The sequence below is a fragment of the Jaculus jaculus genome, chromosome 5, assembly GCF_020740685.1.
Source record: "Jaculus jaculus isolate mJacJac1 chromosome 5, mJacJac1.mat.Y.cur, whole genome shotgun sequence".
Classification (NCBI taxonomy): domain Eukaryota; kingdom Metazoa; phylum Chordata; class Mammalia; order Rodentia; family Dipodidae; genus Jaculus; species Jaculus jaculus.
This window is the reverse complement of record NC_059106.1, coordinates 53,266,320-53,293,448: the sequence shown is the minus strand read 5'-3', so window position 1 is coordinate 53,293,448 and position 27,129 is coordinate 53,266,320. Positions and strand designations below refer to the sequence as shown.

The 27,129-nt window shown below is 49.8% G+C and overlaps 1 protein-coding gene across 1 annotated transcript in view; it reads right to left on the bottom strand.

Moving 5' to 3' along the window:
• Positions 1–164: 164 nt before the first annotated feature.
• Vwa5b1 (von Willebrand factor A domain containing 5B1) overlaps positions 165–27,129 on the bottom strand; it is a 68,657-nt gene continuing 41,692 nt past the window's right edge. Inside the window, exons 10-23 of the mRNA XM_045150627.1 lie at positions 25,937–26,047; positions 23,112–23,293; positions 22,546–22,660; positions 20,553–20,738; positions 19,248–19,431; positions 17,908–18,098; positions 12,764–12,965; positions 12,052–12,366; positions 9,759–9,896; positions 6,657–6,791; positions 4,559–4,636; positions 3,474–3,543; positions 2,819–2,936; positions 165–737 (exon numbers count right to left, since the gene is read on the bottom strand). Of these exons, the coding sequence (XP_045006562.1) occupies positions 246–737; positions 2,819–2,936; positions 3,474–3,543; positions 4,559–4,636; positions 6,657–6,791; positions 9,759–9,896; positions 12,052–12,366; positions 12,764–12,965; positions 17,908–18,098; positions 19,248–19,431; positions 20,553–20,738; positions 22,546–22,660; positions 23,112–23,293; positions 25,937–26,047 (2,517 nt within the window). The 3' untranslated portion in view covers positions 165–245. The remainder of the gene's footprint in view (positions 738–2,818; positions 2,937–3,473; positions 3,544–4,558; positions 4,637–6,656; positions 6,792–9,758; positions 9,897–12,051; positions 12,367–12,763; positions 12,966–17,907; positions 18,099–19,247; positions 19,432–20,552; positions 20,739–22,545; positions 22,661–23,111; positions 23,294–25,936; positions 26,048–27,129) is intronic.

The window sequence follows — 27,129 nt, the reverse complement described above, 5'->3', positions numbered from 1 at the left end:
AGATCTAGTCTGCCACGTCTTATCTCACCCTCTTATTTTATAGGCGGGGAAACTGAGGCCCAAACAGAAGCAAAGACTGGCGTAAAGTTGCTAAGTGGTAGCAAAGTCAGGATTGAACTCAGACCTGCTAACTGCTGATCCAGGGTTCTTTCTAGCAAGCATTGTTTTTTTTTTTTTTTTTTTTTGGCTGCAGCTTTAAAAGGTTTCCCCACCAGCTGCAATGGCCTAGCCCTCTCCCTGTCCCTCTACACATCATTGGGATTGTAACAGAGCATGTTGAACTCCAGGTTCTCATCCCAGTGTCGCAGCAGCACGAACAGCTGGCGGGCGGCGGCCTTGAGCACACCCTGCGTGTGGCCTTCGGGCACCTCCTGCTGCTCCAGCCACGAGCTGGCCTTGGCGGCCACCAGCTCCCATTCAATGAAGTAGGAGGCCGAGCTGTGCTCCAGCCAGGCCAGGGCTACCACGGTGGCCCACAGCTTCCCCGTGTGTTCCATCAGTGCCCTGGGCTCCAGGCATGGCCTAGCCTGTGCTGGTGACTCCAGGGAGACGCTGTCACAGGAGGGGCTGATGCATAGCTCAGGACTCGGGGTCTTAGAATCAGGCTGGCGGCTGGTGAGGGAGGCTCGGTGGCAGGTGAAGGGCGAGGTCCACTTGAGCTTCTCCATGGGGATGTGAGTGGCCTCACAGAAGGCTTGGCTGAGCAGAAAGGCTCCAGAGGCCAGTTGCAGTGACACCTGTGGGTGAAGCAGGCCCTCAGTGAGCCTCAAACATTTGAGCCCATGGTGCCCCAGACCAGGTACAAGTCCAGGTCCACATAAGCGCACTCGTTCACAGCCTTCTATCTGCCCTGCCTGCCCGGAGGAGTTTCAGGACACCCTGGTGAGCTGAGCATGCCCGCCCACTCCTTATACTCAGGCACTTGCCAAGCCCAGCTCACTATCTTGACTCCAAACGTGCCTCTTGTCCTGGGCAGCCTGGCCATCGGGACAGTCCAGAGCTGCCAATAAGATTCTGGACTGCTCGTCCCTTCTCTTCCCCTCCACACTGGTCAGTCTCCAAGTACCAACAGGTCTTTTCTGTTTGTTTACGTGTTATTTATATGTGTATGTGTGGGACGTGTATGTGGAGGTCAAAGGACAGCCCTAGATGTCTTTCTCGGGAAAACCATCCATCTCCTTTGAGACAAAGTCATCATTGGTTTGGAGCTCACTGATTAGTTAGATTGGCTGACCAGCAAGAGATCCGCCTGCCTCTGTCTCCCCAGCACTGGGATTACAGGTGCATGCTACCATGCCTGACAGTTTTACCTGGGTTCTGGGGCTCAATCATGCATGTATGCAGATACCTGTGCATGCATGTGGAGGTCAGAGGTCGATGCTGGGTGTCTTCTTCAATTCCTCTCCACCTTAGGTTTTTTAAATATACTTTAAAAAATATTATATTATATTACTTATTTATTGGAAAGGGGAGGGGAAAGAAAGAAAAAGAGTCAGAATGGGCATGCCAGGACCTCCAGCCCCTGCAAACGTATTCCAGATGCATGTGCTATTTAGTGCAACTATCTGGCTCATGTGGGTCCTGGGGGAATTGAACCTGGGTCTTTAGGCTTCACAGGCAAGCACCTTAATGACTAAGCCCTGTCTCCAGCCTAATATTTTTACTTTTTGAGAGAGAGACAAAGAGGCAGACAGACAGAAAGAGAGGGAGAGAGAGAGCAAGCGAGCAGAGAGAGAGAAGAGAGAGGGAGAAAGAGAATAGGTGTACCAGGGCCTCTTGCTACTGCAAATGAACTCCAGTCACATGTGCCACTTTGTGCATCTGGCTTTACATGGGTACTGGGGAATTGAACCAGGGCCATCAGGTTTTACAAGCAAGCACCTTCAACTGCTGAGCCATCTCTCCAATTCTCCACCTTATTTATTTATTTATTTTTGTTTTTGCAAGGTAGGGTCTCACTCTAGCCCAGGCTGACCTGGAATTCACTATGTAGTCTCAGGTTGGCCTTGCACTCACGTGATCCTCCTACCTCTGCTTCCCGAGTGCTGGGATTAAAGGCGTGCGCCACCACGCCTGGCTCCTGCACCTTATTTTTAAGACAGAGACTCACTGAATCTGGAGTTCACTGAATTGGGATAAGACTAGATGGCCAGCAAGCCCCAGGGATCCTTCTGTCTCTGCCTCTCCAGTCCTGGGATTATGGGCATGTGCTGATGCACCTGGTTTTTACCAGGGTGCTGGGGGATATGAAATCAGAACTTTGCACTTATGTCCATGAACTTTTCCTACTGAGCCATCTACCCAGCCCCTCAAGGCTCATGTCTGTCTTTCTTTTTCTTTGTTTGTTTGTTTCTTTTTTTCTTTGAAGGAGGGTCTTGCTGTAGCCCAGGCTGACCTAGAATTCACTTGCTAGTCTCAGGATGGCCTTGAACTCACAGAAATCTTCCTACTTCTGCCTCCCAAGTACTAGGATTAATGGCCTCCACCATCATGCCTGGTGCACCCAGCTCATTTTTATGAAAATAGATACTCATAGGTGGGGCAGTAGAGTGTCAGAGTCCTGTGAAGTTTTAAGATGAAGATAGCAGATTGTAGAGAAGTTTCCAGATCCTGGGGCTGGCTTCTGCCTAAATTTAAGGGGTCGTTCCTGGCAACCCCCTCCCAACTCCCCTGCTGTACATTCAGGAAGAGGCTCTAGGACACTCCCAGAGCTCACAGGATTAGCACTCTAAGGCAAGATCTTGTTCCTTCTTTGGAGGGAGTGGAGTAGACAGTGGCCAGCCCAAGTGGGAGGGCGTCAGAAGTCTGGGGTGCTCACCAGCGGCATGTAGTCAAAGCTCTGGCTGCCCGAGGTTGACTCTGGAGACTTGGCCAGTGACTTGCTCAGGAAGCCCCTGGCAGCTTGGGTCAGCAGCCTGGACTTGTTGAGATTCAACCTGCATGGATAGAATTGGGTGTCCCTGGTCGCCACCCCTTCCCAACCGAGGTGAAAATGGGAGTCCCTGGTCATTTCCTGACAGTGTCTGAAAAGACGCCTCTGAAAGTCAAGGACAGGGGACGCAACAGATGGTGTCCTTCAACCTCCTCAGTTGACAGCAAGGGAAATGGAAGTAGGGTGTCCCCTTGCCAGCCCCCCTGCCAGTGAATAGCAGCAGTAGGGTAACAATAGGCCAGTGTTCTTCCAAGGTTTTCTTTTCTTTTTTTTTTTTTTTTTTTTGGTACTGTGACCTCCAAGTCCAGTGATGGGAAGAGTCCTAGGCTAGCTTTGCTGGGGTCATTCACTTTGGAAATTAGAAGATGAACCCATTGTAGGTGGCTTAAGACCCTGAAGACTGTGGCATCACTAGACATAAGACCCTTCTTAGCATCTATCTCAAGGTTGGGCTGGACTAATCTTTGGTCTTTTCAGCCAGGGATGGCTCAAGGAAAAGAGGAGAATGCAGAGACTCCTCCTCACAGAAAATCCCACTTACCTGGATCCAAAGAAAGTCTCTGAGGCCTTCATGCAGGACAGGGCACTTGTGGGCAGGCTATGTGGGGGACCTAGAGAGCCACAGGAAACAGACTGAGCTTTGACAGATGATTTGTCTGCAGACTTACCACCTACCTGGGGGAATCAGAAGCCCCAAGGGGGCGGGGGCTTGCTTATAGACCAAATGGCCCCAGGGAGCTGAGCTATCCACTAGGCTTCAGGGTAGCTTCTGATCCAGGTGCTATGGGCCAGGGTGGTGTAGGTAGGTAAGGCACAGTCTGTGACAGTTCTGCATCAACCACCCTCATTTCCAGACAGGACATTGGGTTGAAACCCCTGGCACATGACTGGGGGATGTTAAGCAGAATAGGATGGGACAGTGACCCTTCAGCTAGAATCCAGAGGCCCCATTCCAGGCTCAGCTCTGTCATGGACTTACCGAGTGCCCTTGGGCAAATCACTTCCCATCTTTAAGACTTTCTCTCTTTCCTTTCTTCCTCCCTCCCTCCCTTCCAATAGGGTCTCATCTATTCCAGGCTGGCTTCAAACTCAATATGTAGCTGAGGATGACCTCGATCTCCTGGGTCCTCCTGCCTCCTCCTCCTCCTGAGTACTGGGATTACAGGTGTGTATCCCCTCTCTGTCCTGGAGATCAGATGCAGGCCCCCCTGCATGCAAGGTAAGCTCTCTACCAGCTTGAGCTGCATCCTCAGCCTAGTTTCTCTATTTTATGTATTTACATATTTATTTGAGAGAGAGATGCAGGGAGAGAGAGAGATAATGAGAATGGACATGCCAGGGCCTCTCGCAAATGCAGATGAACTCCAGACACTTGGGTCACCTTGTGCATCTGGCTATGTGGGTACTGGGGAATCAAACCTGGGTCCTTAGGCTTTGTAGGCAAGTGACTTAACCACTAAGCCATCTCTCCAGCCCTGGTATCTGTTTTAAATTGAGGGTCAATCCTCTTTACATCTCATGGGATGCTCTGGAGGCACCAGAGGAGTCATGCATATTTGGTGGTGCTGAGAGTCACCCCCCCAAACCCCAGCTCCTGTCACTTACCACTGCCACTTGCTCGCTTACCTTCTGAAGCAGCAAGGTGCCTTTCACGGCCAGGGGACAAAATTTCATCAAAGGGCAAAACGGGGCTGTCCTCCAGGCCTGAAATACAGGAAGTCAGTGGGGCGTGGGTAGCCCGGCCATCCTCTTTTCCTCCAGGGCTGGCTGAAAGCCCCAGTGTCTTTATTTGTTAAGCTCTGAGCGCTTTCTGTATAAGTTTCTTATATTGTAACCTGGGTCTCAGAGTGTCACCATAGGGATTGGGTGAGTTGTTACTCAAATAATGCTTAGTGCCCACGAAGCACTCAATAAAGCCTTGAACCATAGGCCCTGCAAGGGAGGCAGGAGCAGGTCAGGGGTTTCAGGAGAAGGGCCTGGGTTGGGTGGGAATCTCCTCCCCAGGTCTGTATACGCCGAAGAGGTGCTCACAACCAGCTTCCCAAGAGGCACCAGGATATGGCCCTGATTTGTCAAGTGGCTTCGAGCCTCAGTTTCCCTATCTGTTAAATGAAGATAGTAATCATGGTCAAAACAACTAGGCTGGAGAGATGGCTCAACAGCTAAGATGCTTGCCTACAAAGCCTAATGACCCAAGTTTGATTCCCCAGTACCTATGTAATGCCAGATGCACAAAGTGGCCCATGCATCTGGAGTTCCTTTTCAGTGGCTGGAAGCCCTGGTGTGCCCATTCTCTCTGTCTATTTACCTCCTCTCTGTTTCTCTCTGCTTGCAAATAAATAAATGAACCAATCAAGGTGGTTATTCTTAGGAGTTCTATTTCAGAATTTGGGCTGGTGGGGTAGTATAATCTAAGGAATTATCTAAATTATAAAGAGCGATTCACTTATAAATGTATTCTACCATGCCTCTGTCTCCTAACACAAGACCATCAGCTCTGCTGGGCTGCTGGGTGCGATGAGCCCCAGAACCCAGCATAAAAATGAGCTAGAGATGGAGGGACTGAATGACTGAATCACTCAACCTCACGACTTCTAGGCCACACACTGGTTTCAAGCCTTGGCTCCATCACATATCAACTGTGTGGCTTTGAGCAAATCTCTTAACCTCTCTGAGCCCAGGTTTCTTCATCTCTTAAATGGGCGACCGGAAAGAAACCGAGGATGGTTGTGAGACATTCGGAGTTACTAGAATACTGCTGAAAACAAAGGAATTGCTCAGCACCAGCTATGGTCTGCCACTGAGGGGAAGGGTACGTGGGGTAAGGGCTGGCGACACCAGGGGAAAGGAAGGGGCTTGTGACTACCAAGAGCTGAGCTGCAGAGAAGGTGAGGGCAGATGGGAAAATCTCCCAGAAGCTCAGTGACTGGGGGAGAGCAGCTTCCTCTGGGGTCTGGAACATAAAGGGACCAACATGTCGTCCTTAATTCTAAAGAACAAAGCTGGGTGCCCACTAGCTCACACAGCACTATTACTTTCTTGTCCTTCTGACAAAATCTGCTTGTAGTCTGAGGGGTTGGCTAGAGACTGGGTGTGACCGCTGATGCCTTCACCATGACCTGCAGTGGGCGGGATGTCTCCACTATTTATGTGAGAATCAAGGACAGGATCTTAGCTTGAGACACAGACACACACACACACACACACACACACACACACACACACACACTCATGCAAGATGCAGAGTTGCACCTCTGTCAATTAGTACAGGGTCACATAGAGGTCAGCCACAGTTCTGCCCTACTGCGGGCACCAAGAAATCACAAGACCACTGAGAGTAAGCTGCTGGGAATCCTGAACAAGCCAGACAGTGGGACTCAAACTGCTCTTTGATTTCTCCTGTTCACTAGGTTTCCTGACTTGGCCCTTGGGGGGACTCAGAGGCTGGAAGGTGGGAACAGCAGGTATCAGAGAATGCTGGGAAGGGAAGCCAGGCAGAAAGGCCCTGCTGCTCTCAGCAGCTGCCTCTGCACGGGGAGTTAATGGGGCTGTACTTGAGCCACGTAGGATCCTTCTACCTCCCCTAGGCCACAGGGAGCCTGGGAGTCCAGCCTTGCCCTGGATCTGCTTAGAGGCTCAGAGTGCAGTCTCAGAGTGGGACCCCCCCCCGGGGCCCTAAACATGAGGATGCCCAGGCCTCTGAACATACTGAAGCAGCTCTTACTTAGGGTCTGGAATTTGCCATCTCCCATGGCTGAGGAATCTTCTCCGAGAATTGTCTGGGAATGTCCAAAGCCAGTAGAGGTCCCCTTCCACTGCCGGGTCGGGACATGGGAGCTGGCCTTCCTCAGTGCAACGCCTTTCCAGAGGACAAGAACAAGAAATCAGGTGGGTGGGTGCGTGTCCTATCCCCAAGGCTGGCCTGGATAACTCTGGGTAGCATCTTTCAATGATCCCAAGGTTTGGCACATGGTAAAACCTGGCTTTGAACTCCAGCTCCATCCCTAAGTAGATAGATGGAATGTAGACCCCCTGAGCCTCAGTTTCTCTATCTGGACAAGGGGGCAATAACCCCTGCCTCACCAGGTGGATACAACTACTGAGATAGTACAAAGCAAGCGACGCTACCTTCCTGTGAGTTCAGGCTGGTCTTCTGAGAAATGCTCTGTTCATCTCTCTAGAGTCAGAGTCCCGTGTCCCAGCACAGACCCTAAGGCTCCAGGCATTACTGAGAGAGGGTGGATAGAAGGTGGGCAAAGCCAACTCCCCCAAAGTGCATATAGGGAGCCCCACTCTCACAGAACACTAACCTGCCGCTTATTCCTTAAAAATAAGAGTTGCAGTGGGAAATAGGCTCATCCATTCCCCTAGCATTTCTGCAGCAGAGAAAGCATCTAGCTTTGTTTAATGCAGGGCTCCTGGATATAATTCCTAATTTGGTACTTCCTGCTTTTGTGCTGGACAGCTATTCATAGCACAAGAAATGAGAGGTCTAGTTCTTCAGCACCAACATGGGGAAGTTAGTCCCAGCTATATGGAGTATGGGGATTTGGAATAAGATGCGGCCTTGGTCCTTGGCTATTTGGGCCGTGCCACCAATGCTGGCCACATACTTGAAAACAGGCTGGTGGTAGACAAGGTGTCTTAGCATGTGGACAAGACATAGTAAGGCTGAGGCCTCCAGTGTGGAAACAGGGAAGCAGGAAGGTTGATAGATCATTTTGATACTACAGATAAGATCAGGAGACTGGGGGAGTGAAGAAGGGTACATTTTGCTTCTAAACATATTCTTTTTGGAAGTCTGTGGAGCCGAGGATATAACTTGGTGGCAGAGAGAGCTTGTCTAGCACAAAGCTCTAAGCTGCAATCTCAGCAATACGTTTTTTTTTAAAAAAAATCAAAACAAACTGCCAACCAACAGTGAGGGTTCATGTTGATGGTCAACTTGACAGGACCTAGAGAGTCCCTTGTGAGGGATTATGCAAATTTGGTTAGCCTCCAGGTAGCCTGGGAGGGATGATCTAGATTAAGTGAATTGGGGTGGGGAGGCCACCTCAACCATGGGCAGCACCACTCTCTGGGCTAGAGTTCTGTACCGTAAAGAGGAGAACGCTAGCTGAGCAGCAGCATGCATTGCTCTCTGCTTCTTGGCCGTGCTGAGTAGGAGAAGCTGCCTCGAGCTCCCACTGCCATGCCTTCCTGCCATGATGGACTGGGAGCTCAAATAAACTCTTCCTCCCTTAACTTGATGTGTGTTAGGTATTTTGTCCCAGCAGTGAGAAATCTAGGTTAACCCTTTACCATGGAGCTATATCCCAACCCTTGTTCAACTAGTCTTTAATTTTTTTTTTTGGTGTGTGTGTGTCCCATGGCACACGTGTGTGGAGGTCAGAGGACAGCTTCTAGTGTGGGTCCTCCCTCTCGACTTATTATTTTTTTAAATTGTTTCATTTATTTATTTGCCAGCAGAGAGAGGGAGAGATAAAGAGAGGGAGAAAGCATGGATGCCCCAGTGCCTCTCGCTGCTGCAAACAAACAGGTGCACGCGCCACTTTGTGCATCTGACTTTATGTAGGTACTGGGGAATCAAACCTGGGCTGTCAGGCTTTGCAAGTGAGCGCCTTTCACCACTGAGCAATCTCCACAGCCTCCCCTTTGTTTTGTAAGGCCGGGTCTCTGGGTGTTCACCGCCGTGCTTGTCAGGCTGGCCTGTGTGCTTCCTGGAGGTTCTCCTGTCCCTGTTTCCCTTCCCACTGTGGGCATGCTTGGGTCACAGATGTCCACTACAGTGCCTGGCCTTCACGTGGGCTCCGGGGTTCTGAAGTCAGGTAGTCACACTTGTGCGGCAAGTGCTTTATATGCCCTTATTTTTATTTTGTGACAAGTTCTCACTAATTTGTCCAGGCTGACTTTGGAGTAGCTGGGAGTATAGGCCTGTACCACCAGGCCCAGCCTGATGAATGATGGAACCTCCCTGCAGTGAAATACACTACAGCCATCAAAATTAACATGGAAATACTCTGTAGCAGTTATATTCTTCTTGCCTGGACAAAACACCTGGCCAAAAAGCAGAGGGTGGAAGGAAAGAGTTTACTGAGGCTTGCAGTCTGGAAGGGAAGTTTTATCATGGCAGAGCGGAGGCCGGGTGTCTTATGTTGCCACAGCAGCTGGGAGGGAGCAGCAAGAATAAGCTGATCTAGTGAATACCCTGTAGGGCTCAATCAACCTCAGTGTCGGCTCCCCGTGACACACCTCCTCCAGTGAGGCTCCACCTCCCGAAGTCTCCACCATCTGGGAATTATGAGGCATAATTACAAACACATGAGCCTATGGGGGACACTTTATATTCATACGACCACTTCATAGATAGATTTCTCCATACCCATAATTTGAAAAATATAGCACATATTGGTATGCTTTCATTCACGCAATATGTATGTGTCTTTTGATGTAGACCTCCACCAAGGAAATGAGGACAGGCACACAGGGAGGCACGGGGCGCATTCCAGAGTGGCCATAAGTCTCATGTATTTTATATGTGTTTTGCATCATTCTACATTTTGAGATTCTACGAGGAGCACATATCATTGCCCCTATTGGAAAAACAAAAATACCTTGAAGTCATTTTCTTTTGGTGAGGGAAAGAGAATGAAATAGGAACCCGCCCATGTGTCCCTATCCTACGGTGGCTGAGCCATCTGCTGAAGGTCCTTTTCTTTCTAGGCCCTGCCTTGTGCCCCCTCTCTGCTGGCTGTGCTACCATATATCTCAGCCCCTCTTCCAGCCCATGGGCTGCCAGGGTGTCCCGGCCACTTGTGTGCCTTACCAGAGTTGGGGTACTCCACCACCATGGGCAGATATTGGCTCTTGCTCACGTCCACGGGTAAGAAGGCTGTGTACTTGCTAATGACATTGCAAGCCTTGCTGGTGTGCACAGCATTCACCTGGTATCTGCGATTGGACCCTGCAGGGGGAGGGGAGGTGGGGAGCTAGAATCACTATTTGGTTTCAGAAAGTCATGCTTGGCATAGAAGCTTTTTGTGTGTGTGTGATGGTTAATACTGATTGTCAGTTTGACAGTTTCTAGAATCATCTAGGAGACAAAAATGTCTGGGTGTGTCTGTGGGGGAGTTTCTAGATTAAGTTAATGGAGGTGAGAAGACCCACTTTAACCATAGGCAGCATCACCCTGTGGGCTGGGACCCTGAGCTGAATAAGGAGGAGAGAGTTGGGTGAGCGCCAGCCTTCATCTCTCTCCGTTTCCTGGCTGTGAATGCGACGCGACCATGTGACTAGCTCCCTCAAACTCCTGCCACCACGCTTTCCCTGCGACGAGGAACTGTAATCCTCCGCTGCAAGCGAAGATAAACCCTTCCTCCTTCAAGTTGCTTCTTTTCAACTATTTTGCCACAGCAATAGGGAAAGCACACTCTGAAAATACATTCTGCAAGCTAAGAGGACAGCTGGACCAGCAGACCCCATCTTTGAGATTAAAAAGTCTTTGGAATCAAGGGGTTGCCAGCTGGCTAATTAAAGAGGTAAGAAACATATCATCATTTCATAAGATAAAGAATATTTTAATGAAAAAAGTAGGTCATTATGTTAGAATAAGAGATAGCTAATTCCCTTAAATAACTTTAGCATTATTTAAAAAAAAAAGTGTTCTACACTGTATTTTATATTTTACAGAGGTCTAATGGGAACTTTGTCATAGGACTCCATAGGTCCCCAATGAAGGGTTTATCTCAGCTTGCAGCTCAAGGTCACAGTCCATCATGGCAGGGAAGGCCATGATCTGACCTGTTAGGCTGCTGAGGTGATTGGAAATCAGAGAGGGTATGTACAAGTGCAGGGTCACAGAGCGTGCTAGGAATGCACCCGAGATTAGAACTCAGGCTGCTCTGGCACCAAAGCCCAGGCCCTTTGCACTCACTGGTGAGTGGTTTCCACGGCTTGCTGCCTCCAGAGGGTTGTGCAAAGAGCCAAAAGGAATCGAGGTAGGATAAGTGCTTGGTAAACTGTAAGAAGACGTGGTCATGGGAAGATAAAACTATCATGTGGCATCCCAAAATACAAATGAAATACAAACCATCGAGTACATAAATTAAGCATAATCCTAAAACAAAGAAATCCTATAATTCTGCTTGACTTATATCTCTGTTCCGCAAGAGTGCGTCATCAAGATCTGGCCAGTCCCTTTCTGAGGGAAGGCTGCCCCAGTTCTGGGCCTAAATTAACTCCTATCTTTACCCCTGTTCTACATGGCTTGGATCGCTGTGTCTCTTCGCTGCACCTGGCCAAATGCACTCAATTAATTATCTGTGTAATTGTTTGATTAATGCTGGCCTGCGATCCTGTGTCAGGCACTGCCCAGTAGGAAAGGACCGGATTGCTTTGTTCACAACCTTCTGCTGCAAGGCCAAGTGTAAAGCCTAGCCCCTAGCACAGTGGCGTGGCTCAGGGAGTGGAGGAGCTGGGAAAGGTCTCGGGGGCCCTGGGGAAGGGGTGCTGCGGAGGACAAGAGCTGGGATGGAGGGAGGGCAGTGGAGGCAGGAGAGAAGATGTACCTCCAGGTGAATGGGAGAGGTGGAGGCAGTTGGAGACAGGAGGAAGTTGGTTTGTCAGACCGAGGATGGAGTCCCAGAGTTCAAGTGTGGTGGGAGAGGGGTGTGGTAAGGAGGGTGTGGAGATGGACCCTTGGCCTGTGGAGAGGCCCTGGGGAAGTGGATGGGGTTGGAGGTGGACTGACTTCAGCAAAATGGAGGGGAGGGACAAGTGGAGGGTGGGCGGGACGCAGGGTGGGGCTGCCAGGAGAGGATAGGGCACTGGACTGCTTAAGGGAGAGAGCCTTGGGATGGGAGGAGGGGGGAAGGGGACGCTGGACGGGGCTTTGGAGGAAGCAGGCAAATGAGTGGAGGTGCAGGCTGAGTTCCAAGGGACAGAGAGGAGTCTCGGGGAGTGGGCCTGGGTGGCTGGAGGTGGAGCCTTGAGGCTTTGGAGGAGGTTAAGGAGAAGCTTGGGGGAGTGGGCGTGGCGCTGCTGCTGGGGGGGCGGGCCTTGGGGCGGAGCTTCTCCCCTGCGGAGCGGGGGTTGCGGGTCCCCCAGCTGCCAGCGCGCACCTTGCTCTATCTCTGACTCGCGCTCCGCCAGCTGCTCCAAGTCACGGATGACGGCCCGGGCCGCCAGGTGATGGAAGGTCTCACTCCACAGGTCAGCGCAGCCCGCACTGTCCGACGCTGGACCTGGGGGTCCCAGCTCGAAGCTCACTTCCCACTGCAGGCGCTGGTTGTCCTGGAGGCCTGTGACTAAAGCCTTGCCCAGCACAGGCCCTGGAGTGGTGGGCCTGTTGGGACTGGCCTGCTCCTCTGATTCTGCCATGGGCTCCCAGTCCGAGGATGTCTCGGTCTCAAAGGCGGAGGGGTGATGGGATGGTTCTGTGAGCAGAGGAACACGAGGGCAGAGTCCTGAGCTGGGGGACAGATGACCACTCCCAGGGGACATCCTTCCTGCCCACACCGCAGTTACCCTTAGCAAGCGCGCACCCTTCCCACCCTTCCCCCGTCCCAGGGAGCAGGGACTCCTTCCTGGAACAACTGGGGTGGCTGGGCTTGCCTTCCAGGAGGCCTGTATCTGAGGGCTCAGATGGGATGGGGCACTAGGGCCGCCAGTGCTGCCCACAGAAAGGCTGAGCGGAGAAGGCGGGAACGGCGAGGTTCTCAGGACAAAGCCACAGCGGATTCTCAAAGGCACAGGCGCGGGTATTGGTCCTCTGGGGTTATTGTCTGACGTTAAGCTACAGTTAATTCCTCGCTGTCCCCAGGCAGCGCTTACCTAGGTCTCCAGGGCTGCAGCTGTCCCGGGCAGGCTTCAGGCTGGATCCGGGATCCAGCTCCTTCATGGGGCTCCAGGCCTGGGGCTCCTGGGCACCCATCAGTGACAGCTGGCAGCCTTGGGGCAGCAGAGAGGGTCTGCGGGCCCCCGGGCCGCGGAGTTTGGGACCCTGGCTCAGGTCCTGGCCAGTATTCAGCAAGGGCTATGGGTGCAAGGGGAGGACGGGGTGGGTAGGAGCAGGAAGAGGATGCAAAGGGAGGAGGAAGAGAATGACAGGTAGGGGAGGAGGAAGAGGAGAGAAGGGGATGGAAGAGAGGGGGAAGAAGAAGAGGAGGGAAGGGAGGAGAGGAGCAGAAGAGAGGGGAGGAGGAGGAAGAAAGGAAGATTGGGAAGAGGAGGAGGAGTTGTTCAAGCCCAGGAAGGCTAGAGCCTCCTTCCTGTGCCCCAGCCACACATCTCTCCCCGGGCTCCATAGCTCCGCCCAGGGCACAGTCCCTCTGGGACCCAGGGCTTGGTGACTTAGAACCCATGACTCATGAGAAAGGCCATGAGTAGCTCCAAGCCATGGAAAACTACACACCGTGGATAATTCCAAACCTTTTCTTTCTTTCTTTCTTTTTTTTGGCATGCAGCTTAAAACTTTTTTGTGTATCGTTAAAATAAGACTTTCCCCTTATGTCTCCCCATATGTTGTGCTTAAAAGGTCTTTCCACTCAAAAATATTCTAGAATTTTTGTTTGTGTGTTTAAATCTTTGATTCACATGAACTTTATTTTACTGTAAGGAGATAGGAGCCAGCTTTTCTCTCATTTTCCAAATGGTACAAACCTCAATACTATTTACTGAAGGCAGTTTTATCCATCGAATCCTGATGGTCTCTCAGTCCCCCCCCTTCCCTAGCAGTTATACACATTTGGCTTTGTTTACAGAGTTTCTGATCTGTTTTGCTGATTTGATCTGTCTATTCTTGGACTGGTACAAACAAACATCAGAGGCCAAGGGGTGGGATGGGAAATAGCTTTGCAATGTGTGCAGTGAAGATCATTTGGAAGACAAATGAATTCATATGTCTGGAGGGAAAAGCTAAACAGTAGAATAAGGACATCCACAAACAGTTTGTCGTAAAAGTATACAACAAATTCATGGAAAATGAAAGTAGTGAACATTAAAGCAAATTATGATCTTTGGTTGTTTTTTTTTTTTTTTTTCCAAGGTAGGGCTTGCTCTAGCCCAGGCTGACCTGGAACTCACTATGTAGTCTCAGGGTGGCCTCAAACTCAGGGGGATTATCGTACCTCTGCCTCCCAAGTGCTTGGATGAAAGGTGTGTGCCACCATGCCCAGCTAAATTATGTTATTTTTTCTACCTTGCAGGTTGGCACAAATCTAAATGTTTATGGCCCATAGGAAGAGAGGTTACTCATGGACTCTACATGGTAGCGAAAACTGACACACACTGGTCAGTACTTGTGAAGTTGTGGTACAGTACGTAATCTAATCACCATTAAAATTCAAAAGACCCTTGAGCCAGTGATCTATTGTTTTTTTTGGGGGGGGGAGTTCAATTCTGTGGAAGCCCACAAGGGTGAAAAGATCCATGTATACACTCTTCATCTTTGTTACACTGCCACTTATAAAAGTAAAAATCTGAAATCTTTGGGTCCATCAGTAGAAGAGGGTGAATAGGTTGTGGTATGTCCATACAGTGGACCATCACATAACACTGAGCACAGAAATGTCTTCACAGCGGTATGGGAAGATATACAAGATAAAACTTGCTTTAGAAAATTAAGTTGCCACTGCTCCATGTCTTTATCATGGCAAAGAGTATATAACTGTATTGGCAATTGTTGCATCTCATATGAATGTTCATCAGAACAGTGCTTTTACTGTATATAAATATGAATTTAAGGGCTGGAGAGATGGCTTAGCAGTTGAGATGCTTGCCTGCAAAGCCTAATGACCTATATTTTACTCTCCAGATCCCATGTAAGCCAGATGCACAGAGGTGAGGCAAGTGCAAGGTGGCACATGCCCACTAGGTGACACATGTGTCTGGGGTTTGATTGGTGGCTGAGGCCCTGGAATGCCAATTCTCTCTCTCTAAAATAAAATAATAATAAAAATAATGAATTTAAAAAGTATGAAGGAAGTAAGCTAGGGAGCAGTTCGCATATACAACTATTAAAAACACGTGTGTCATAGTAGGAGGGCTTTGCAATACAATCTTCCAAACACAAAATGGCTGTGGCAGTCAGGATCTTACAGTGGCTGATGCTAGTACACAAGACCTGCATAATAGGAGAGAAAAATGAGGACATCAAAATAGAAGAGAGACTACTTGGGAAGAAGAATGAATCCGGTAGGGGAAAGGATTCCGGAGAAGGAAAAGGAAGAGTGGTAGGCAGGAACTATGATCCTGGTACATTGTCTGAACATATGGAGACTGTCAACAAAAGGTTTAGGGAGGGCTGGGGAGAGGTGGCTCAGCGGTTAAGTCACTCTCCTCAAAGCCTAATGACCCAGGTTTGGTTCTCCAGTACCTACTTAGAGCCAGATGCACAGGGCTGCATGCATTTGGAGTTTGTTTGCAATGGCTAGAGGCCCTGGCATGCCCATACTCATTCTCCCCCACCCCCTCTGTATCTCTATCACTCTGTGCTTGTAACTAAATCAATAAATAAAAATATTTTCAAAAAGTTAAAAAATGGGCTGGAGGGCTAGAGGGATGGCTTGGAGGTTAAGGCACTTGCCTGCAAAGGCCAAGAACCCAGGTTTGATTCCCCAGGACCCATGTAAGCCAGATACACAAGGTGGCACATGCATCTGGAGTTTGTTTGCAGGGGCTGGAGGCCCTAACATGCCCATTCTCTCTCTCTCTCTCTCTCTCAAGTAAAAATTTAAAAATGGACTTGAAAGATGGCCAAGTGGTTAAGGCGCTTGTCTGCTAAGCTTAACAACCCAAGTTAGATTCTCCAGGACCCATGTAAAATCAGTTGCACAGCTGCTGGAGGCCCTGATATGCCCATTCTCTCTCTTCTAGCACAGCCTTTAATCCTAGCATTCGGGAGGCAGAGGCAGGATCACTGTGAGTTTGAGGCCAGCCTGAGACTACATAGTGAATTCCAGGTCAGCCTGAGCTACAGTGAGACCCTACTTCAAAAAACAAACAAACCCAAAGTTAAAAAATATATGTGTCAGGCTGGGGAGATGGCTCAAGTGGGAAAGAGTGCTTGCCATGCAAGCATGAGGGCCTGAGACTATCCAAGTTCAATTCCCCAGTATCCAGTAATTCCAGTCCTGGGAGGAGCAGAAACTAGAGAATCTCTGGGGCTCATGTGAACAGTAGCTCCAGGTCCAGCGAGAGACACCTTCCCAATGAAACATGTGAATGAGCAATACAGGAGGACACTGGACGTTCTGTGGTCTCCACATGTGTTTTTCATGGCACATACACCTGTGCATACACATGTATACCCTACACCATACCACGCATGCACGTGCACTATGTATATGTATATATGTATGTGTGTGTGTTATAAATATCTGTGCATTTTATGTAGTATTTCTAGGAAGAAATATCTTGGGATCAAGCAAGTGTTGGCATAGGGCGAGAAGCTTTTATTTGTACTTTATTTCCACTTGAACTGTTTGAAGGGTTTCATGGTAAATGCTGAATGTGTATTTCTTTTGTAGCTGATGAATATTAAAAATGTGCTTGAGGCTTTTTGACCACACACATATCTTAGCAGGGAAAGAGGATGAGGAAACAAAAGCACTTTCCAGATGAAATAGAATTTTTGGGGACAACAGTAAATCCTGAATGCCTTTTCATCCCTATCAAGTATTTCCTGGGATGTAGAATGCACCTTCTCATTAAATGGGGGCTACCTTATGTCTCTGGGCCAAGGCCCAAAGGTGTGGGAGGAGGAGACTGGACACTCTTAGGATATTTCCTTGGGAGCAGGTACCCAGCCATAGCTCCTGGGTCCCTTCCCCACATCAGAGACTGGAAACTGCCCACTTCTGACCTCACCATCACCCACACTGGGTCAGAGAGAGAAATGGAAGTTGGTACAGTTTCCATGGCAACCGAGGAATCTAAGATCTAACCTTTCACCCAGCCATCACACACATGCACACACACTCCCACAAGAGTGCTGGGAGAACCAGACTGGGGAGAGATCCAGGCAGGAGAGGGGGAAGAGATGGACCAATATAGACCAGAAAAGCCAAGGATCGAGCAGAAGAGAAGTGCGTGCCAAGAACTCTCACCAAGTGCAGATACCAGGCCAGCACGTTATCTGAAAGCCGCCAAAGCCCAGAATTTTATATGTACACTGCACAACCTGTTTCGTGGATGGGGGCAGTTGGGGCTTAGGCTGTGTGGGGAAGAGTCCGCATAACTCTAAGACTAATGCCTTCCACGTACATCAAGGGGTCCCTGGATAAGCACAGAGGAGAGCCCCCAGGGGCCAGGTGGCCAGCAGCCAGGGAAGGAAAGTGGGAGGGATAGGGCGTGTACTCATTGGCCAGAGAGTACCCTGATTAGGGAGGTGTCATTGGGGGTTGGACAGATGAAGGCCCAGAAAAGAGAGGAGGGCAGTGGCCCACTTTCCTAAGCCAGCGGCTACCCAGAACTCTCAGATGTCTTGCTGGACATCAGTACGTCTGCAAATGTAAACTAACGCCATCAAGAGGCTTAGGTCAGCTAGGTGTAAAGCCTGCGTTCTACCTGGTTCTCCTCGTGGTTAGGTGCAAGCCGGTTTTCCTGCCCCCACACCCATCAGCTCCTCCCATAGCACAGCCAGGTCCCCAACTTCTCTTGCAGCCCCGCCTCCTCTAGCTCTTCTCAGTGTAGCCAGCCATGCACCCTTTCCTCCGGCAGCTACCCCTTAACTCCTCCCACAAGAAAATCACGCCCTCAACTCCTCCCCATCCACACCTCCGTTAGCTCCTCCCACAGTGTAGCCACGCCCCCAATCTCACTGACAGCCGTCTCCTCCAGCTCCTACCACATCGCGATCATGCCCCACCCCTACCATAGCCACGCCCCGTTTAGCTCCTCCCACCGAGTAGCCACGCCTCTCCAGCCCCTCCCACAGCCGTGGTCGCAGCTCCTCCCCGCCTGCCCTTCCTGAGTACCTGCAAGTCAATCTGCCACCGCTGGCCCTCCGGGCTGCTCTGATTGGTGAGGTTCTGCAGCTTGGCTTTTCGCAGTGGGTATCTCCTATCCGAGCCCGTGGGGTCGCTGGCTGTGGTGGCCCTTGGGCAGGGCTTGTGGTTGGAGATCTGGTTGGTACTGTATGCCCTCCTTCGCTGGGAGAGATCCGGACCTGGGGCGGGTAGTGGGGGAAGGGCATGTCAGGGTGGACAGTGAGGAAAGACGGAAGCGTACAAGCCCCTTTACTGCTTGGCATCACCTTCCACTCCTCCTGTTTACTGTGGAAATAAATGCAAATAACTCCCCTAGTGTTCCGAGCCTTGGCTGGTCTGGCCGTGGTCTGCCTTTTCAGCCACCTTCTCCTGTCCCTTGTTGAAGGTACAGTGTGTTCCAAGCAAATGATGAGTGCCAGTCGTGAATCCCTGTCCTCAGTGTGGCACTTCCACACCCGGGCCTGGACAGTTTCTGCTGCCTGGTGCCTCCTCTCCCAGCCTCAAAGAACCTGCGTGTCCTGCTGTGATGCCTTTGTTGATACACATCGCTCTTCCCTGCTGGGGTCTTCACATTTGTGGCCCCCATGACTCTGCTTATTATCATACTTGAGGTCAGCTGTATGTTTGTGACTAGGTGGATGGCTCCTGAGAGGCAGGTGCGGGGTGGGGGTCCTCCACACTCCCCACCCTGTGCCCCAGTGCCTAGCCTTATCAAGTAAACAGTAAGTGCTCTCTAACAAAAGTTGTGTGCATGTGTGTGTGTATGTGGAGGTCAGAGGACAACGCTGAACGTTGGTCTTGACCTTCCACTTCGTTTAAGGGAAGGACTCTTGTTGGCTGCTGCACTCTCCAGGCTTTCCAGCCCTTACGCTTCCGGGCTGATTCTCCACCTCCCATCTCATGTAGTTGTGCTGGGATTACAGACACACACACACTACCGTGTTGGGTTTCACATGGGTTCTGGGTATCCGAACTCAGGTCCTCACACTTGGGCGGCAAGCCCTTTACTCCCTGATCCATCTCCTCAGCCCAGCAAGTGTTCTTTGAACATGGAAATGGGCCTGTCAAGGCAGACAAGTTTAGACTCGGTCTGTACTCCACCTTCCTCTTTCAAGCTCTAAGAACTTAGCCAGTTGCTTACATATTCCAGGTCTTCACTCCCTCATCTGTACAATGGGTATAATAGTAGCCACCTCCACAGCTACTAACCAGCCACTGAGCAGCTTGCAGTCAGGTGCTTAGCACACAATAAATGCTCAGTACAAGGGAAGCAGTAGGGCTTCCTTCCTTGCGAAAGGGAACTGGGGCAGAAAGCACAGAGGACCAACCGTGATTGGTGGTAGAGTCTCCACTGCATGGCCGACCATCTCTGGCTTGCCCCAGGTTGAAGGGTGCCCCAAAGCTCTTGGCACAGTCCCCACTGTCTGGGCCAAGTCCCTCATCCTGAGAGTGGTAGAAGACAGAGCTGGCGGACTCTTGAGAATGCAGCGTGCTGTACCTTTGCCTCTTGTCCTGGAGGGGGAAGAGGAAAGAGGGCTGGGAGCGAGGTTAGATGTCAGCCGGGACTTCTAGTGACAGGATCTGGAGGTAGTCTGGCATTTTCTCTGACTTCCAAAGAGAACCTAGATCAAGCCAGTACTTGGATAGTGTTTTTTTTTTTTTAAATAAAGCATTTTGTCTCCTAAATTGAGTAGCCTGTCCTCCATATTATAATGATCATGGCTCTAAGTTTGATAACATTAAAAGGCCTAGAGGGGTGGAGAGATGGCTTATCAGTTAAGGCACTTTGCCAGCAAAGCCAAAGGACCCAGGTTTGATTTCCCAGTACCCATGTACCAAGCTCACAAGGTGGTGCATGCATCTGAAGTTCATTTGCAATGGCTAGAGACCCTGGTGCACCCATTCTCGTTCTCTCTCTGTTCCTTTCTCTCTCAAATAATAAAAAAAATTTAAAAATCCTTGAGAGTTCACATAAAATTCCAACTTCTTTTGGAAACGCATTGAACCCAGGGCCCACATTCCTGCAAGTTAGTCGTCTCATAGGAGCTGAGAAGGAGCTGCCCAGCGTACCCAAGGCATGTGCCAAGTGGTTGGCCATATTCCCCACCTAGGAGTTCAGTCATGGCTGCTATCCATCCTCTTTTATTTTTACATCAAGTCCATTTCATATCGATCATGCATCTCCCTTTCTGCCACCAAATATAATATCCATGTAAATAAATAAAATGCAAACCCATCTAAGGAGATTATGAGCTGGCCAGCGTTCAGAGAAAGACACCCCAGAGCACTGTTTCTTGAAGGGAAATGTACATTTTACCATTCTGGGGGGAATGCTATAAAATGCAGGTTCCCGGGGGCCTTGCCCTTGGAGAGTCTTAGCAGACCTCGGTTGCGGCTATGGCTTTACATTTCAGTTTCCTCACGTGGGCATTCTACAGTGCTCCTGGGAACAAGATGGTAGCATCCACTTAAGTGGCTCCCCACACTCAAGCACCCACAGCCTGGCGACTACACCCCAACTGTAAACCCTCCTCCAATGAGTCCCTAGCTGCCGGGAACAGCTTTCCAGCTAAGGATGAAATAGTGGGCGCCTGGGGACTCCCATGAGCTCCTGGCACTTTGTGTGTACTCACAGGTCTGGAATTAGAAATGTACGCGGAGGCATCACACACGATGCTGTATCCCACCAGTCGTTCTCCAGGGAGAAGGGAGCTGGTGTTGGCCGGCGAAGCCAGGACCTCAGTGGTCTCAGGGAAGACCCACTCCACAGTCACATCGCTCAGGACTGGGGCCATGGCCTTCTTCAAGGATTTGACCATCTGTGGGGGAGGGGGGGTCAAAATGCAGAAGGGAGGGATGTGTATGGTTGATGAGCCTCGCAGCTCTGTGGGTGTGAGCTTGAGGGGAGGAAGGAGCAACAGGCTTGTCTAGCAGTGCACACACCTTTAAGTTTCTTGACCCCTGGGATGTCAGAGTTGGGATGGATCTCTACATAGTCTCCTCTAAGCTTAATATTTAATAAGGAAATTTATTTTCTTGTTTTTATTTACTTATTTGGAAGCATAGATAGATAGATAGATAGATAGACAATAGATAGATAATAGAATGAGAATGGGTACACCAGTGCCTCTAGCCATTGCAAACAAACTCCAGATGTATGTGCCACTTTGTGCATCTGGCTTTATGTAGGTACTAGGGAATTGAACCCAGGTTGTTAGGCTTTGCAGGCAAGTGCCTTAACTGTTGAGTCATCTCTCCAGCCCTAAGCATAACACTTTATAAGGAAGAAAATCCAAGGATTCAAGTTTGGCTGCCACTAGCTCAAGGGCACACTGAAGGTTGGGGTCAAAGAGTGAACTGGGTGGTATTCTTGAACAAGTTAATTGGTCTGCCGAGGCCTGTTTCACTTTGAAGTGGGAGAGGATGCTGGGCATGGTGGCACATGCCTTTAATCCCAGCACTCGGGAGGCAGAGGTAGGAGGATCACTGTGAGTTTGAGGCCACCCTGAGACTACATAGTGAATTCCAGGTCAGCCTGGGCTAGAGTGAGAACCTACCTGGAAACCCCCCTCAAAAAAGTATCCTAAAATTCATATGGAATTTCAAGGGGTTCTCAAGCAGACAAAGCATTCTTCCAAAAAAGTGGGAGAGGATAGTTGGAAGAGGCTAGATTTGAACCGTCAGGCATGTAATTGTGTGTGATGCATGACTGCTGCAAACTCTGGGTCCGTTTCCTTAGATGTGCTGCACACGTGGCGAAAACAGTCTGGAGATTACGGTGGTCATAGATAACACTTCCACATCTCCTTCTAGAAAAGTCCGTGCCTTGCTGCACGGGATGCACGCAAGGGACAACTTCCAGGTGCGGTGCCTCAGCTTTGGAGCCAAGACCCTACCTCCCCACTGGATACCCAATGATGAGCGGTGCAGAGATCCTGCCCCTTGGCCACATTGGCCCAATGCAGACTCTGTGGTCGGAAATCTTCTCCAGAGCCCCATGTTGGGTAGCTCTGCAAGGGCATCACTACTGAAGGCTCCCTGCCCACTCTTCTTCCTCTTTTTTTCCACGTGGGCAGGACCTGCCTCATGGCCTGAAGAGCTTCCTCCTCTCCTACTGTCCATAGATGCTGCAGTACAGTTTGCCTTTCTCCGCCTTCAGATAGTTTTCTACTAACAACCCTTTCTGTTTCTCTTCTGTTTCTCTGGAGGGCCCTGATTTTCTAAGGGTTTGGTTATTTGTGCCAGCTGTGCAGAAAGGGAGAGAAGACTGTTACCCCTCCAATCCCTGCACTTTAAAGATGCTTCTGAGTTACCATTTGTTCTCATCAGAATGTGTCCACAGATGACTCCAAATATAACTCCATGTCCATAAAGATTCTGGCTTCTGCTGTGAGCCCCAGTCCTGCCAGGCCAGTGGCTGGAGACAAGGTGATCTAGAATTCTGAGGTTGTACGGGAGTTATCTGCTACCTGCCTCTGCTTCTCTGGTTCCTGTTGGAGGGCAGTGTGCTCTCGTGCAAAAGTCAGATTTGGGGTGAAATCTCTGCTCTGTCACTGAGTAGCCATGTGGCCTATATGGGCCTCTGAGGCCCCAATACCAGGGGAGACTAGAGACTGTTCCACTTACCTTGGGTTGCAGCCGTTCCCCCTCCACCAGGAACTCTGCGTTGCCCTTGGACACAGATGCCAACCTTTGCACGAGTCGGTGGCAGACATTGGGTCCTATTCCAAAACTGTAGCACCTGGGGGCCAGGGACAGAGAGACTGCTACTTGCAAGCCCCTGATGCGGGGAAGAGATAAAGAAAGCATGGGCCAGAGGCGGCAGCTCAGAGATGGCTCATTCTCAGGCAGAAGACAAAAGCGCAGGGGTTGTCTGCAAACAACCTGCACGCGTGCACACACACACACACACACACACACACACACACACACACACACGCACACGGCCACCAACTCCCAGCTAGCATAGGCAGAAGGCTTGCACGCAGAATTGTGGGCGACTCGCCCTTCCAAACTTTAGAGATGAAAAGGCAAACTTAGAAACCAGCCCACAGCATCCCGGAAGCAAAGCATGCTGGGAAGCTCAGGCACATTGCATATTTCACTCTGGTTTTGGTGCCCCCCCCCCACACTCCCCTGCCAGCCCCAGCAGCCTGGGATAATCGGTCCCCAGACCTCTAGCCTCGGCTGACCTGGTGGAGAAGGCATGGTTCCGCACCAGCTCTAGCACCTTCCCGGTGTTGCTCACAGCACCACCCGTGATGAGGAAGAGGAACCTGGGATGGCCCTCGTGCACCGGCTGCCGGATGGCCCACTTGAGAGGGGAGAGGATGTTGGTGCTGCCCATGTCAGCCCGCATGGTCCGGATGTTATCCTGCAGGGAGGGATCACGGCAAGGCTTACCATGTAGCATGGCGATGCTAAGCCACCCCGACCCCGGGAATAGCTGGACACTTATCAGGTGTGTAACTTACTCCCTAGCAATGCCTGAAATGCCGCCACTTGTGGTATAGGGGCAATATTATCCGTTCTGGATTCTTCTTTCAAAACATAAGCATACCTGGAAGGGTGGTGTGGTGGCTTAAATGTCAAATGTCCCCCATACTCTCATGTGCTTGTGAGTAAGCTTTGTACTCAGTCCCTGGCTGGTGGAGCCTTGCCGGAGGAGGTGTGTTACTGGGGGTGGTGAGTCTTGAGGTTTATTACCCAGCTCTTCTGGTGTTGAGCACTAGCTCACTCAGACTCATCTTTTCCTGCAGTGGTGACAACATGTGACGCCCGGGCTTCTTGCTCTGCTATGATTTCCCCACCACAATGAAGCTTACCCTCAAAACCGTAAGCCTGATGTGAGCCCTTTCCCTCCCACAGGCTGCCTCTGGACAGCCGGTTTTTTTTTTTTTTTAAATCATCCCAGCAACGTGAAGGTAACTGCTTTCTCAACCCAACTGATATTCCCTCTCCTGGTGAGGGAGGCAGGTGGTAAACTTGAGAGAATGCAGTACTGGGCATCCTGAAACATGAACCCCTGAGCCTGATGCTGGTACCAACTCCTTATGGTACTTTGAGAGGATGATTGTTTCCCCAGCCTGGGCTTCAAATGTCCTCTCTACTGGACCAATTCTGTGGGACTTGACTGGCTCAGGATTACTGAAGCTAGGTGGATAGTGTGGCAACAAGAGTCGATTCTCTCTGGACGCAGTCTCCTGTCCTTGGCTCAGAAAGAGGATCTTCTTACATGCACACTTAGATGGGACTTAGAAGCAACGGTCAGTATCAGAGTTCTTAGGGTAGCTATGTAGCTTGGAAACTCATCCATTCATTCACTCCACCCTAATCTGATCAAGTTGACAGAGAATGTAACCATCACAAGAAGGAACAGGTAAGGTAAGCATGCCCTAAAAAAATCTATGAAACAAAAGCAACTAAGTAGGACACACGGGAATCACTTTGGCTTTGGGTTTTGTGAGATAAATCCCAGTCTGTTGGTGTCATGAGATCAGCTTCCATTAGCATAATGCCACAGGGAACATTGTGGAAGAGGGAACGGAAAGAATGAGAGCTGGTTAATGGGGAGCAGAGCTGCGGAACTCTGGTGTCCAGTCATGACAAGGCCACTGCACTCGTGGACAGACAGCAGCTGTGGTCACCTGCACAAGACTTACACATAATGGGGCCAGTCAACTTTTCTCTGATGGATAGGGGAGGTGCTTATGAGGCCACTGTCCTCCCTGAGGAGCTGAGGACAGTTAATGGTAGCTGGGGGAGGGAGAGTCATTCTCGCGTGGTATAGCCATGGAAAGTGGTGGGAAGAAGAAGGAAACAGTGGGAGTGGGGGATAAGGCAGGGTGACGAGATCCTTGTGATCAAAATTCAGTATATACATGCATATGTATATATGTACTTATATATACATGAAAATGTCAAAAACAAAAATATTTTCTGGCATAAAAATACATTCCTGGTACACTAAGAAAGTAGGTTATGTAGCAGTATGGAAGGCCTAATCCTGTCTTGATATAAAATGTGTATAAATGTCCTGGAAGAGGTCTGGAAGGATTTGTACCCAATTCTCAACAGTGTTTTTTCTTTTCCCGTCTTTGTTTTTGTCTGACTGTTGTAGTCATGGGAGGATTCTAAAACTTTCCTTTTGACTATCTGGACTTAAAAATTCTTGAGCAGCTGGGAGTTGTGGTGCACTCTTTTAATCCCAGCCCTTGGAAGGCCGAGGTAGGAGCATTACTGTGAGTTCAAGGCCAGCCTGGACTACATGGTGAATTCCAGGTCAGCCTGGGATAGAGTGAAACCCTACCTTGGAAAACAAACAAAATTATTATGCAATCAATGTGTATTATTATTTGTTTGTTTGTTTGTTTGAGATGGTATCATGTGGCCCCAGCAGGCTGGCCTAGAACTCACTATGTAGCTGACGATAACCTTGAACTCCTGAGCCTTCTGCCTCCACTTCCCTAGTGATGGGATTATAGGTGTGTGCTACCATGTCTGGCTCAACATGGGTTATTGTTGTATTTTAAAAATTTACTAAGTTACTTCTAGTAGAAACTAGCCAATATGCACCTCCCCCATTCCTTCTGAACTTCCTTCCTTCTGTCTTTCCTTCCCTATTCTTAGGTCCAGATTGGAAGAACACAATCTTGGGGCCAGAGCCCTCTTGTCCCAACCAACATCTTAGCCTTGCAAGTCCCTCCATAGCCACTTCTTTGGCCACTTAGCCCCTCAACATTCACTTTGGTAGTTCAATCTTGCATGAACTTATGATCCTCTGGAGATAAGGGCTGTGGGAAGTGGCAGGCCATGGATGTTTCTCTGTCCCCTGTCCCTATGCTTCTCATCCTTATACACTTATACTCACTGCCGGATGCATTACATTATTGTAAATATGGAAGGTGCCAGGAGGCCGAGTCAGGAACATCCTGAGCTGCCCTGACTGTGGTCTGTGCTCTCTATGGGCTTGTCGCTACCCACCACCCTCCTGGTCATAGACTTTTCCTCTCCTTACCTCATTGTAGGTCCGGCTGGAAGCAAAGAGGGCCTTAAATGTAGATCCAAAGCCAATGACGTTGAAGAGGCAGGCTGGCATGAGGCTCTTAAGAGCCACCAGCATGGCATCCTGGTGGGCAATAAAGAGGCTCTCAGGAGTCAGACAGATGTTACTGTCACTTCACCACCACACACCAGCACCATCATTCCCATAAGGAGCTATTTTCAAAGGGAGCTGGTCATTCCATCTACACCCAGCACTCCTTCTGCCACAAAATCCACTGCTTCTGACCACAGGCTGAGCAGAAGCCCCGAGTCCTCATCCACACAGCAGGCCTGACTTATTAAAGACACTCTGTGATGGCTGACCACTTCCACACCACCTCTTGCTGACTCTGAGAGGCAGGAAGGGCAGGGAGCATGCACTCTCGTCTGCCAAAGCAATATTGACATTTAGGGGAGGACAATGGCTGTTTCAGGTCACACTGTTTACCCAATGGCTTCTGGCCTTCACGTAGGGTCTCTGCATCAGTCTCAACTCACCATGAACAAGCTACAGATCCCTGTGGAAGACCTCTTTAGCTTAGACTTGCTAGATGCCATGCATGTGCATTATATGCATTACCTTGCTAATCTGCCCTCAGTGGCAGGCCCATCACGATCCCATTCTACAGATGAGAAAATAGAGGCACTGGAGTATATGGTTAGTGCCACTTTGCCTCCAAAGTCTGTGAACAGTAGAGATCCTTGTCCTATGTAGCTATGTCCCACCAGGAGACCTCAATAAGAGTATAATGAGGTTGGGTGTGGTGTACATGCCTATAATCACAGTATTGGGGAAATGGAGGCAGGAGGTCTATTAGTTCAAGGTGAGCATGAACTACGTAGGAAGTTATAGGCCAGCCTGGGATATATATCAAGATGTTATCTCAAAATCCAGGAAGAAAGAAAGAAGGAAAGAAATGAGGAAAGAGAAGGAAGGAAAGTAATGGAAGTGGTGGCAGAAGCCTAATGATAGTGATGATGTAATACAATAACCCTCTGATAATGATAATAATACAACAACCTTAAAGCAACTATTATATTCCCATTCTTGTGCTGAGCACTGTCAAGTAATCACATTTAATCTCTGTAACACACACATACACATTTATATATATAATTTATTTATTTGCAAGGAGAGAAAGAGAGAGAGGGAGGGAGGGAGGGAAA